Raw genomic sequence first — 13,148 nt, 5'->3', positions numbered from 1 at the left:
GCAGAATAAGAGAGACAAAAGTTCATTATTAACACAAATATCAGAAATATAATGACTCCTCTCTCAACAACTCTGTACATCTAAAAATAACAAAAGGAAAAGTATTCAAAAAAAAAAGGAAAACAAAATACTCATGAAAACACCAATTTCTCCTTTGTAGTTTTTACATGAAAAATCACCACCAAATAAAAGAATGCAGGTGCAGGTTCTTCGGATTACAAAGTTGCCAGAATTTACGAGGAGAATGAGAGAAACAATCTCGCGGTTCCGCCAAAAAAAAAACCCAACACAGCTGGAGCACCATTCCTCACCATCTAACCTATTGAATTGTAGCTTCCATTCCACATTCATTCCGCGTCCGTTTGCCACTGTACAAACTCCATTTCGGCTTCCTCTCTTCGAAAACAATCCGTGCCACTTTCGACAAAGCCCTAATACCTTCTAAACATGCTTCTTACAGAAAGAAAGCACAATGTCTTAAGATGCGTCCGGTACTTTCTCCACCCCCTGAAATATTTCCCGATCACCACTTCGTAGCTTGGCCTTCGCTTAACTAACTTGTAGTACTCCTCCATTTTAGGCCTGCAAGTAATGTACTCCTCTTCGAGATCCAGAAGAGTTATGCGGACAAGAATCGGAACAAACATGGCATCGGCGAGAGTGAACTCGTCGCCGACTAAATACTTTGTCTGATCCAACTGTAGTTCCGCATCGTCAAGAAGTCGGCTTAGTTTTTCCTCGCTCTGCTTTACTATTTCGGGATCTTTCAGCTTTTCCTCTTTATCATAAGCCTCTCGGAGCTTCGTGTGGTACATGCTGGCAAGATCTGGCGCTTCGGCCATCCGGGAAATTATCACACGACGGATGAATTTGGAAACAAAGGAGCGGTACTTTTTCGGGACGTGGGAGAGGGTGAACATCTTAGGGTTCCAACCTTCGATTTTCTGTATCCACGCCATGACTTCACTACTTATAGGAGTATCTTCGCCCGTTAAAGAGACGGTGAGTCTGTCTATGTACCTACATATGTTGAGCAACATCATGTATGAGTATGCTTTGTGGAACGGCAAAATGGAAGTAGAATGTAACTTGAATTAAAAAGACCATTTTGCGAGACAAATCCTCTTTATTCGTCAAATTTCGCATCTACAATCCTCTTTTTGTTCCTTTTTTTTACCCCTTAAGAGCAAAATATCATTCTAGAAGCAAATTGCAGCTAACAAACTGTTAATAATCGACAGAGGAAGCAAGATTTTGGATCAAACTTGCAAGAACAGAACTAAATGGGCAACGAAATTGTAATATCTTATAAACTGTGCTTTGTTTTTCTGCGAGAACCCCAACCTAAATGGTCTCTGAAGGGCAAATTCTGGCACAATGGACAAGCCTTAATTGTCAGATCAAGTGAAATATTCAAAGAATGTTCAAGAAGGAAAGTGTTAAATTATATAAAACGTCTGTTTTTCTCCAAAAGCTTAATCTAACATAGAACGGCATTTATAATATTTGTATGCAAGACGGGAAGTATAAGATAACTCACAGGATAATGTCGATGGTCTGAAATATTACGTGAGCTCCATTTTGAAAGACGGGAAGTTTTCCTGACGGGTTCATGCGAAAGAACGACGCATCCATGTTTTTTCCAGTCAAGGGGTTAACATGGTATGAGGTGTAATCAATACCCTTCTCTTCCAGCGCCAGCCGCACTTTCTGGCTGTTCATCGAGTAGGGATGATGGTACAGCTGCATTACTGCATTCAGTATTCAAATCTCGGATTAGTTTTCATTCTTCAGGATCTTAAAAGATACGATATGTTGATAAACGAAATTCTCAGAGGCAACTATCTTAAAACTGCATGATGTCGAAGTTACGAAGTTCACGCAGTTTATTACCGGTGTAGGTACGGGCAGTAGTATGCGAGTATTTCTACACGTCTCGGTACATTCGTAGCAAGTCGAAGTGCGGAAATCAACAGGATATCGAGCCAAATTAGCTATCATTAGGTTGTAAATTGAAACTTTCAAAGTTGAAGCACAAAAAATACAGTAATGTTTACGCAGTAAAATCAAAACTACAAAGTTTAAGCACCTATTTCAAAATGCGCTATAGTTCAGATAAGAAACATAAAAACAACCTAATGATTGCGATCGCATAAAAACACAGTTTGGTGCATCTAAAAGTAGCAGGAAAGTGCACAACTTAGGACCCAGTTGTATCATGAATGAAGGACAAAATTAGAATAAAAATCATGTTTCTCTTTTAATAATTCGCATCTAATAAGAGATTTTCTTTGATAGCATGATTATAACTACTTATGTCAACTCATAATGCAATACCATGTTGGATGTGAACCGCGTGCTTATTCAAGGGGATCTCTAATGATACAGTGGATCCAACGGTTGAGATATATCTGGGCACGTTCTGGATGGACAGATGTGATTAACATATTCTTACATTAGGTTATATACATAAAGGAAGTCCCAGTCTAACTCTAATCCTATATTTGTTCATGTAACGGCTTCATTCTGGATAATTCGAAGCGACTTGCTCTTTTGCATATCATGAACGAGAACAAATCACAAGGAAGAATCGCCATCTATAATCCGTCTTTGAAAATCGAAGTGAACGTGAACAAATCACAAGGACGAACCGCCATCTATAATCCGTCTTTGAAAATCGAAATCATAACAGAAGATACGATTTTAACTTTTATATGATTTAACACACCAAACTAAATCCAGCCTCTACAGATTCCTAAAGGGGGTTTCATACTTCAGTTCAAGCTCCCTAATCAAAACAATTCAACAACACATCAAAAAAAAAAAAAAAAAATCATATCTTTACACTATAATCTCAAATTAACATAAAATTCCATAAATATGCAATTCATATTGAGCTACATAATCCCTAAACAACCTTAAATTGCTAAGGATATGATTAAAAATCATCAAATAGACAACCATATATAACACAAACACATCAAATTCCCCAATCATGCTTAATTCTATCACACCACGGTATAATCATACTGATCAATTCACCTCGCAACAAACAAAACGATAATAATCCTAAATTAAACCACCAAAAAAGGGGAAAAAAAAGATCAAATTGGAGAGAGAGAGAGAGGCGTACCGAGAAGAGGAGGAGAGAGGGGGATCGAAAGGGTTCGCGAAGATTCGTTTTCTGGGCTTTTCCTCGCTTTTGTGCGCTGTGGGGAGAACCTGAGAAAGGTTTTTAACTGCATAAAAAAGTGGGTTTTGGGAGTGGATTTGGGCTTGTGCTTTTCCCAAAAGCGCTTTTGGAGTGGATTGGAGTGGAAGGGGGTTTCGGACCTTTCGGTAGGGGGCAAATTTTGCATTTATGCCCTTCAGAGTAAAACTATTTGTGCTTTCGTTCTTCTTTTTTTTTTTTCCTTATTTGGACTAAATTACACTTTTGGGCCTCAAACTATAAGCGCGCGCAGGGGTGGCAATCCAGCTCGCTGTTCGCGAGTAAGCTCGAGATCGAATCGCTCGCTTAGTAAACCAGCCCAACACGAGCTAAATTTTTTAATTTGTTTAATAAACGAACCGAACACGAGTTAGGGTCAGCTCGCTCGTGTTCGGCTCGATAACAGCTCGAATACATGTATTTTATATTTATATAACGTATTTAATTTATATTTATATATATAAATAAATAATTATATATAATTTATATTTTTATTATTTGATTTTTAGCAAAATAAAAATATAAAGGCTAGCTCAATTATAAAAAGACTAATTTATATGTAAAGTTTCAACTATTAGATCAAAATTTAATGGATGATTTTATATTTATTTTTTATATATATTCAATTTAATCCTTTTAACTTATTATTTATTGGTCAACTCATAAGCCAGCTCGTGTCCAGCTCGTTTATTAACCGAGCCGAACAAGAGCCGGCCCTAGCTCGCTCGTGTTCAACTCATTGACGCCCCTAAACACGTGACACTATAATACTCAAATTTTAATTCATTATAATTTACGACTCGAATTACTCTGCAAATTACCGCAAGTAGGGCGGACGATCTAACTTGCCGTTCACAAACCAACTCGTGTTTGGCTCGTTAATAAACAAGTCGAACACAAGCTGGATTTTTTAGCTTTTAATTAACTAGCTCGTGTTCGGCTCGTTTAATAAACGAGTCTGAGGAGTCTGACACCGAGTCTTATGGAATGGATTAGTCTTTTCGGTAACTATTCTTAATTCTCTCATTTCTTAAACTTTTTTAGTATTTCCTCCGGCTCGCCCTTGTTCGGCCTGTTGCTAGCTCTGCTTTGGAGCGAAAATTTTTCTCTTTTTTTTCTCGGTAAAATTAGGATAAATTTAACGGACGTGGTGGGATTTGAACCCAAGACCATCGACTCTGATACCATAACAAATAACTAAGTAATTATTTATTTTTTTTGAAAGCTTAAATTATCAAAGTAGAATGTTTTATGCAGGTCCAAATCAGGTCCCTGTTGAAATAATTAGAGCATGGAAAAGAGAAAAATCAAGTCCCACACTATAATTTGCATTGTCTTTGATAAAAGAAATTCAAGGATTTGTTGCTCAATTTCAAACCTGCTGAGCTCTGTTCCTTATTTTCAAACAAGTTGAATTTTGAGCTAGCAAATGCAATAGAGCACCTTCTTTTCTTTTTTTTTCTTTTTTTTTTTTTTTTTCTTTTTTCTTCTTGCTTGGAAAAGAGTAGCATCTCTCCTCTTTTATTTTTTTATTTTTTATTTTATTTTTTTTTTCCAGGAAAGAATTAAATGGTGTGTTGGTACCAAATGAAGCACAATTTGTAGCTGTAGCACATGGTTTTACTTTTACATCATTTTATTAACTTTTAAATCATTGTCAAATGTTGAATTGTGTTACATTCCTTGTGTGGGTTACATAACTTTTAAGAATCACTTTAAGAATCACTTCTTTCTAATGGAAAGTGATATTAAAAAGACTAATGGAAAGTGATATTAAAAAGAAGGGTAAACTTTAAATATCATCCCTATAGTTTCGTATTTTCTCATTTTAGTATTCTGTGGTTTAAAATATATCACTTTAGTATTACGTGATTTTATTTTTCGTCAGCGCCTCCATTTACTCTCCGTTAAATTATATACAAAAAACTTCAGATACCCCACTTATGATTTTTCAAATATTCACTTTAGTATCATGTGGTTTATCGAATTTTTACTTTAGTACCCTGTTGTTGTTTTAATTTTGTCACTATTTTAATGAAAAAATTAATAGAAAGGATAACAGAAAGAGAAAAACGAAATCACAAGGTGTGAAAGTGATACATTTTAAACCACATGGTACTAAAGTGAGGAAACGCGAAACCATAGGAATGGTATTTGAAGTTTTTTCTAAAGTGAAAATATCTTAGTTGCAAAACATGCACATAAAAAAGCTAAAATATAAAAAATTTCTTGTAAATGCCTATTTTTTTTACTTTTTCTATTGATTTTTAAAAACTTAAATTTTGCTCCTTTAAAATTACAATTTGATGCATTTAGCCTTGCTCTGTTACGGTTCAGTCATCTGTCCATTTCTTATAATTTATACAAAAAATACCATAAAAATGATAGAAATATATTAATTTTTTTTTTTTTATATAAAACTAGTAAGATAATTTGATCATTTCATCTCCGTAATCTTCTGAAATATTTTTAAAATTTTAATAAACCAAAATATAAGTTTTTGATAACCAGGAGAGGAAAGTGAAAGAACGTGTATTTTCTTTTATCTTAAGGTTTTCTCTATTGTAGCCCATAAAAAATTTAAATAATATTAACCTTGCACTTAAATTTTTTGTTTATTTTAACAAACTCGTGCTTACATAGCAAAGATAGTAAAAATCGCTACGTTCTATGTGCAGTAATCTATCATTATATCACCGATCGTCTCTAGAGCACGTGGCAGAGGGTTTGGTGGTTGGTGGTACCCGAGACCCAAGTTCGAATCCTAGCTGATTCACACTTCCAGCTAAGTTTATTTCTAAATGAAATGAACGAAGCGGGTAGCATTCTATCTATCTCTTAAAAAAAAGAAAAATAATTTGATGCTCCTACAAGGTGTGCCCTATCCTTTAGTACTTTTATTTTTCAATTAACTTTATTTTTTATGTCTATATTTTTGTTGTATCCAATATTGTTTAAATTTATTGAACTGGCCAAAATTCAGCTAATAAATAGTAACTACGTTCAATAAATCTTTTTTCACTATTAAGTTTAGATATATTAATTTCTTCGTTCATTTGCGATGGTAAAAAAATCAGAAAATATTTATTGACTAGATTAATTCATAAATAGAATCTCAAAATTCAGCGTAAGAATCAATCCATTATATACCATATTTATTTAACATATTTATTTAACATGATGACAATTTACATTTTAATTTTATTTTTCACATTTTTAGTTGAAAAGTTTGACTTTTTCAGGGATTTTTTTTCTCTTGATAAGTGTACCAAAATTTTGACTTTTTTTTTTCTCGAGGAATTTAATTTTCTTTTTTTGATTTAGATGAACGAGAAAATTAAGTCAGGGATTGATCATTTCTTATCATTGCTGCATCATTTAATTGTACTTTTTAGTATTCATAAATCACTCTTATTCTTAATATATAGTGTTGTTTGATTATATATTATTCGAGTATAATTTTTTAAAAATAAATTAAAATAAAATGGATTATTATTATTATTTTTTGCATGTGTTAGAATTAGAATAGCCAAAATTAATAGATCTTTGTTCTTATTAAGGTTCAAAATTCTATACCTACTTTGTGTACTACAATGGATATCTTATCATCTAAGATTTGATAAATTGGAATAATTGATGGTGATTAATCAACAAAAATAAAATTTGGTTATCTCTCTCTTTCTTTCTCTCTTAATTTTTTTAAAATTATAATAGAGTCCATTAACCAGGCATGAAATGAACGATCAAAATCAAATTACCTTCTAAAAATAGAGGATCGGATTCTTCAATTTAAGATCGGAGTTATAGATCTCTACCTAGATAGAAAATAGAATTTTGTATAAAAAATTTAACTAATTTCGATTTTTTACACTGTTAAACCAATAAGCATTCCATACCGGCCGTTAAAACTTATCAATTTTGAGATCTTTTAATCATAAAATAAATAATATCAAAAATTATGAAATTTAGTTTTTAGAAATTTCAAATGTTCTAAATCATGTTTAACAGTATGGATCGTCAATTCGAATGCTCTGTCATCGAAAACGACTTATAAGTACGAAGTCGATCATACTTATAAAAGTATAGTAGTTGTGTTCTCTCTCTCTCTCTATGTGCTTTCGAAAGCAAGAAAATCTCCGTGCTTTCGAATTGTATCCGATAATGAGACATCCGATTCGGCAACCGGTTCCACTAAGCATGATTTATTCTATTAGAACTATCTAAAAATCAAATTTTATAATTTTTCGATAATATTTGAGATGCCTCAAATATAACTATTTTAATGACTGATGTGACATATTTTTAAGTCCACAATATAGAATAATTCAAATTATATAAAATTCTAATAAAAAAATTTAGTTATCATCAAGAGCGAGATCAATACTTACGATTTAAAATTTAAGTCTTTTATCACTATTTTCTATAAAATTTTTATTTTCAATCGTTCATTTTAAAGCTACTCGTTTATTAGACAAACAAAATAAAAAGATTATAATATTTAGTTTTTAAATAATTTTAACACTATAAATCATGTCTAATAAAATTGATCGCTGAATCCGATATATATCTAATCATCAAAAATAACTTTAAAATACAGCGATCTTCGTACTTTTAAAAATATAAAGTAGCCTAACTCTTACTATCTCTCTCTCTCTCTCTCTCTCTCTCAATATATACTACTATATTATATATAATATATATATATATATATATATATATATATATAGGCCGTGGCTATTATACTATTATGAGTATTGGAGCCCTCGTACTCATAAGTTGTTTTCGATGATGGAACTTCCGAATCGACGATCAACTCCGTTAAATATGATCTAGAGTATTTGAAACTTCGAAAAATAAATTTCGTAAATTTTCGAAATCATAATAAAGTCAATCAAGCGGGCATAAAATGAACGGTCAAAATCGAACGACATCTTAAAAAAGGATGATCGGATCCTTCAATTCAAGATCGGAGTTATTGATTTTTATCTAGATAGTGAATAGAATTTTCTATCAAAAATTCAACAAATTCCGATTCTTTTACACCGTTAAACTAGTAAGTATCCCATACCGGCCATTAAAAATTGTCAAATTTGTGACCTCTTGATCGTAAGGTAAATGATGTCGAAAAATTATAAAATTTGATTTCTAGAAGTTTTAAATGCTGTAAATAACGTTTAACGGTATAGATCGTCGATTCGGAAGCTCTATAATCAAAAACGATTTATGAGTACAAGAACAATCGTACTCATAATAGTATAGTAGCCGGACCCATATAGGCCGTGGCTATTATACTATTATGAGTATTGGAGCCCTCGTACTCATAAGTTGTTTTCGATGATGGAACTTCCGAATCGACGATCAACTCCGTTAAATATGATCTAGAGTATTTGAAACTTCTAGAAAATAAATTTCGTAAATTTTCGAAATCATAATAAAGTCAATCAAGCGGGCATAAAATGAACGGTCAAAATCGAACGACATCCTAAAAAAGGATAATCAGATCCTTCAATTCAAGATTGGAGTTATTGATCTTTATCTCGGTAGTGAATAGAATTTTCTATCAAAATTTCAACAAATTCCGATTCTTTTACACCGTTAAACTAGCAAGTATTCCATACCGGCCATTAAAAATTGTCAAATTTGTGACCTCTTGATCGTAAGGTAAATGATGTCGAAAGATTATAAAATTTGATTTCTACAAGTTTTAAATGCTGTAAATAACGTTTAAAGGTATGGATCGTCGATTCGAAAGCTCTATAATCGAAAACGATTTATGAGTACAAGAACAATCGTACTCATAATAGTATAGTAGCCGGACCCTATATATATATATATAATCCAGCTATTATACTCTTCTGAGTATAGGTCCCTTTCTACTCATAAGTTTTCGACCGTTAGATCTACCTCTTTGACTATTTCTATCTGTTAGATTGTACTATTCAACCAACTACCTACTCAATCTTAGAGAACCACTATCATCCTAACCGCACATCTCTTCATCCAATAGTCGAAAATTTATAAGTACAAAAGGCTCTATACTCATAAGAATATAGTAACCCTAGCCTATATATGAGTCCGGCTACTACAACATCTAACATTTATATCCGTTTTATTGATCCAATAAATTTGCAACTCCCCACCTGTAAAGTATGCTCGTGGGCGGCTTGGTGCCCCCAATTTGCTCAATTTGCTAGTCACTCTCCACTGCGTCATTGTCACACGCACCCCTAACTGTGGACAATATTACATTGAATCATCATATTTAATCGGCGCGCAAGTGCGGCCTATTTCGCTTTGCTTTTGCTTTCGCTTTCGGTCGTGATTTTCTATTAATTGAATATTGTTTGGTAGGTGGGAAATATTGTGTCTGTTTCAGCTGCGGTAGATAGCTAAAATGAGATTCTGAACCGTAAAACTAAATATATATGTTTGAATTTGAAGATTCTAATTTTTTGCTTCAGAATGAAGTTAGTAAAAAAAAAAAAAAAATTACTCCAGTATATTCAAACAATACCAGTGTGTCCTAAATCGAGTAAAGAGTCTCAGCTCTTGTGCAATGAATGCGTATTTTACAAGTGATAGTTAGATATTTAGCAAATAATAGGAGTCATTATTTTTTGGGTTAATTTCATACAGATCCCTATTATAAATATATCGAATAGTAAATATATCCATAAAAAGTTTAACATTTTATATTCATATTTGCTCCTATGATTTATTGTCGTTAAAGCACTATTTATTTTTTAACAGAAGATAAATAAAATGATACTTTTGCTATCACAAATATATTTCTCCAAAAGTTTCTACTGATAGAATTATATAGAAATATCTTCCCAAAAATTCTTCAATGGTCTTTTTTTTTTCTATCATCATAAACAATATAAGAGGGATAAAAATATCATTTTACCTTATTTACTAACTATGGTTAAGTATTTTATCGATGGTTAACTATTTTTTTATAACGGATCCTAGCAGTAGAGATATATATGAAAATGTTAGGAGTTTTGCAGGAATAAATATAAAAAGTTGAACTTTATAAAAATATATTTATCATTCGATATATGTACAGAGAGCGGTATGCAATTAACTTTTTTTTTTATTTTGGTTACGCAAAACCAAAAGTTTCAGTTGCGCTTTTGAGTTTAACCTTTGGTTTTTTTTTTTTTTTTTTTTTTTTAAACTTTTCGGCATAACTTGAAGTCGTTCAAAAATAAAAAAAAAACAAATAATTTTAAAGCAAGTAATATGATTTAGACCTTTTTACTTAATTTGGTAATAATATAAACTGTTTTCGTGATACTAATTTTGTTTTAAATAGTTCTACTCATAAAATTTATTTTTAAGAAAGTTTTTTTCTGTAACAATTATTTGTCTTTATATTCTTACCGATCTAATCAAACACCGTCATCGCGGACGAAAGCCTATTAACTCTATTTTCATTTTACCACCCTTTTTTTTAAATCTGAACTCTAATTCAAATTCAACTTAGCACCTACACATACATAAAAAAATATCGAATCGGCTCTTTTTAATGAATAAATTTGATAGCTATTTCGAATGCGATATTCACGGAAGAATCGAATATCCGAATAAGAAATAGTACTCAGAATCATATATATATATAACTGTAATGAAATGTACGATCAATCAACATTTATTAGGTTTTATCACTATATTGACCGTCAAACCTCGATACATTATGACAAATTTATTTTGTTATATATTCAACACAAAAAAAAAAAAATTAGTGAAATGACCATTTTACCCTCGAACGTCTCGGCCACGGTTTATTCTAGAAACTAAAGTCATGGTACTTTTTTTTGCATGTTCACACATAAATGGTTAGGACATAAATATTAGTGATTTTGGGTGAAGTATCTTTTGTTGTCATGGCACGTGAGTCACGTGACTTGTGGGTCAAAGTCAAGTTCTCTGGTCCAAGCCCCAATTTAATCCAAGCTCACTTGATGGAGAAATTTAGCTTTCAAAATTTTGGCACAAATGATTTATGTATAAGTATACAATTAAGTTTAAACTTGTTGACTCAAGTCAAATAGAGAGTTTACTTTGGTATTAGAAGATCATTAATTATTAAGAGAACTTTTCAAACTACTATATTAATATACATAGTTTGGCGTTTTGCATCGATCGAAAAATTAGATTTAACGCGCGTTTAGTCGCCCTTCTGCTGCTGCTTTCAGTAGCAGTCGTGTTCAGTAAAAAATTGGATACAAAAAAAAGGTTTAATATTCCTATTGTATTGAAATCAGAAATGAGATTCTGAGATTCGAAAACAGAAGCTCGCTTCAATTTAATACTTCTTACTTTAAATATTTATCCTAAAAATACTATTCAAATAACACTTTTATTGAACAATAATGCACAAAAAAAGAATCTTGTAGTGGTTCAATTGTTCCTCAATGTGGTTAAACCATGAGAGAGAGAGAGAGAGAAGGTCCACAATCCACTTGAACATGAGCTTCTTTATTAAGCAAAAGCTTTTTTTAAGATAAATATATAGTGGTGAACTAAAGCATGTGTTATTTGACCATCACTAATATCCTATTACTTTGTTGAAACAAAGTGTTGCTTCTAGAATGAATATAACCCCATCTCTGGTAACTTCATCTTTTATTTTAGAATATATTTATAGATTAGAATTTTGAAGACTTCTTTTTGTCACATCCTTCGAGATCATAAGATTTTTTTTTTTTTTTTGGCAAACTTCAAATACAATCCCTATAGTTTCATACTTTATCACTTTAGTACTCTGTAATTTAAAGTGTATCAATTTAGTATTCTGTGGTTTTATTATTCTCTTTTCGTCAGCTACTCCGTTAACATTTCATTAAATTATATACAAAAAATTTCGGATACTCTACCTAGATTTATCGAATATTCACTTTAGTACCTTTTAGTTTTAACTTTGTTACTGATTTAACGAAAAAAATTAGTGAAATGGATAATAAAAAGAGAAAAATAAAACCACGGGATACTAAATCGATACATTTTAAATCACAGAATACCAAAATGAGAAAGTGCAAAACCACAGGAGTGGTATTTGAAGTTTTTTCTTTTTTTTTTTCCTCTAATGAAACAGACATCTAATAACATATTAATAACCTTCAAATCTCATGACCGTTATCAGATCTGGTGCTTCCGATTATTTAGCCCTTAGATTAATCCCTTTAATCATTTCTAATATTTGGATTAATACTATTATCCTGTGGGGACCACTCAATCTTAGAAGTACTACTCAATCCTAGAGGGACCGCAATCATCCCAATCGTATAATTCTTGATCTAAAGATTAAAAAGTCGGATGCATCAAATTCCCTATACTTTCGACAACATAGTAGCTCTACACTTTCTCTATTATGATATAACATCTACCTCAGTAATAATAAGCAATTAAATTCTCCAATGGTAAAAAATAAAAAGATAAAAATGAGTTGTAAGATGATAATGACTTGGAAAATAATTAGAGATTCTTTGTTGAATTTGACTACTTTGTATATACATTATTTACATTGTGGAGAAGTGTATTTTTGTGGCTAAGAAGTCAAAGATTGAGCCGTATTCAAACTTCTCCCAAGCTGTCATAATAAGCTACATGATTTCAACTCTTTGTTGTGTGAGGTGTCATGCTATTTTTTAGTATCTAACTCTTTTTATTTTATTTTATTTTATTTTTTTTTTGGCTTAGTCTTAGGAATTAGGAACTTGGTTTGTTTCAACACAGCTTGCACCAATAAATACTTGGTAGTGTCTAATTGGGACTCAAACTAGCTCATTGTTTGTTCCCACTTGCGAGGCAATATTATTGGATATAAGGATTTAAGTAGCATGGTACGTGATCATGCTGAAAATTTACTGATACAGTTTGATACGGTGTGTATCGGATTGTACTGATACTGTGTCGGTCACAAAACATACAT

General features: G+C 31.8%; 1 protein-coding gene across 2 annotated transcripts; it reads right to left on the bottom strand.

The window, feature by feature from the left end:
• Window positions 11-3,301, bottom strand: LOC109726812 (glutathione S-transferase TCHQD). Of its 2 annotated transcripts, none has more exons than XM_020256603.1 (3): window positions 3,134-3,301; window positions 1,541-1,751; window positions 11-1,020 (listed from the first exon to the last, which is right to left on the bottom strand). In XM_020256603.1, exons 1-3 carry the CDS (start codon window positions 3,243-3,245, stop codon window positions 432-434), a joined length of 912 nt encoding a protein of 303 aa, XP_020112192.1. In that variant the 5' UTR covers window positions 3,246-3,301; the 3' UTR covers window positions 11-431. The 2 variants fall into 2 exon arrangements, with proteins under 2 accessions (XP_020112192.1, XP_020112193.1); XM_020256604.1 differs by lacking the exon at window positions 3,134-3,301 and adding an exon at window positions 1,894-2,765.

The sequence above is a fragment of the Ananas comosus genome, linkage group 21 (genome assembly GCF_001540865.1).
Source record: "Ananas comosus cultivar F153 linkage group 21, ASM154086v1, whole genome shotgun sequence".
Lineage (NCBI taxonomy): Eukaryota > Viridiplantae > Streptophyta > Magnoliopsida > Poales > Bromeliaceae > Ananas > Ananas comosus.
Note: the sequence above shows the minus strand (reverse complement) of the source record. Positions and strands in the feature narration are given on the sequence as shown.

Excerpts from the sequence above, each read along its gene's own strand:
- LOC109726812 (XM_020256603.1), bottom strand. The coding sequence starts at position 3,245 with ATGCAGTTAAAAACCTTTCTCAGGTTCTCCCCACAGCGCACAAAAGCG. Across the intron at positions 1,752-3,133 it reads CCTCTCTCCTCCTCTTCTCG|TAATGCAGCTGTACCATCAT; the intron begins GTACGCCTCTCT and ends TACTGAATGCAG. Across the intron at positions 1,021-1,540 it reads CAGACCATCGACATTATCCT|GTACATAGACAGACTCACCG; the intron begins GTGAGTTATCTT and ends CAACATATGTAG.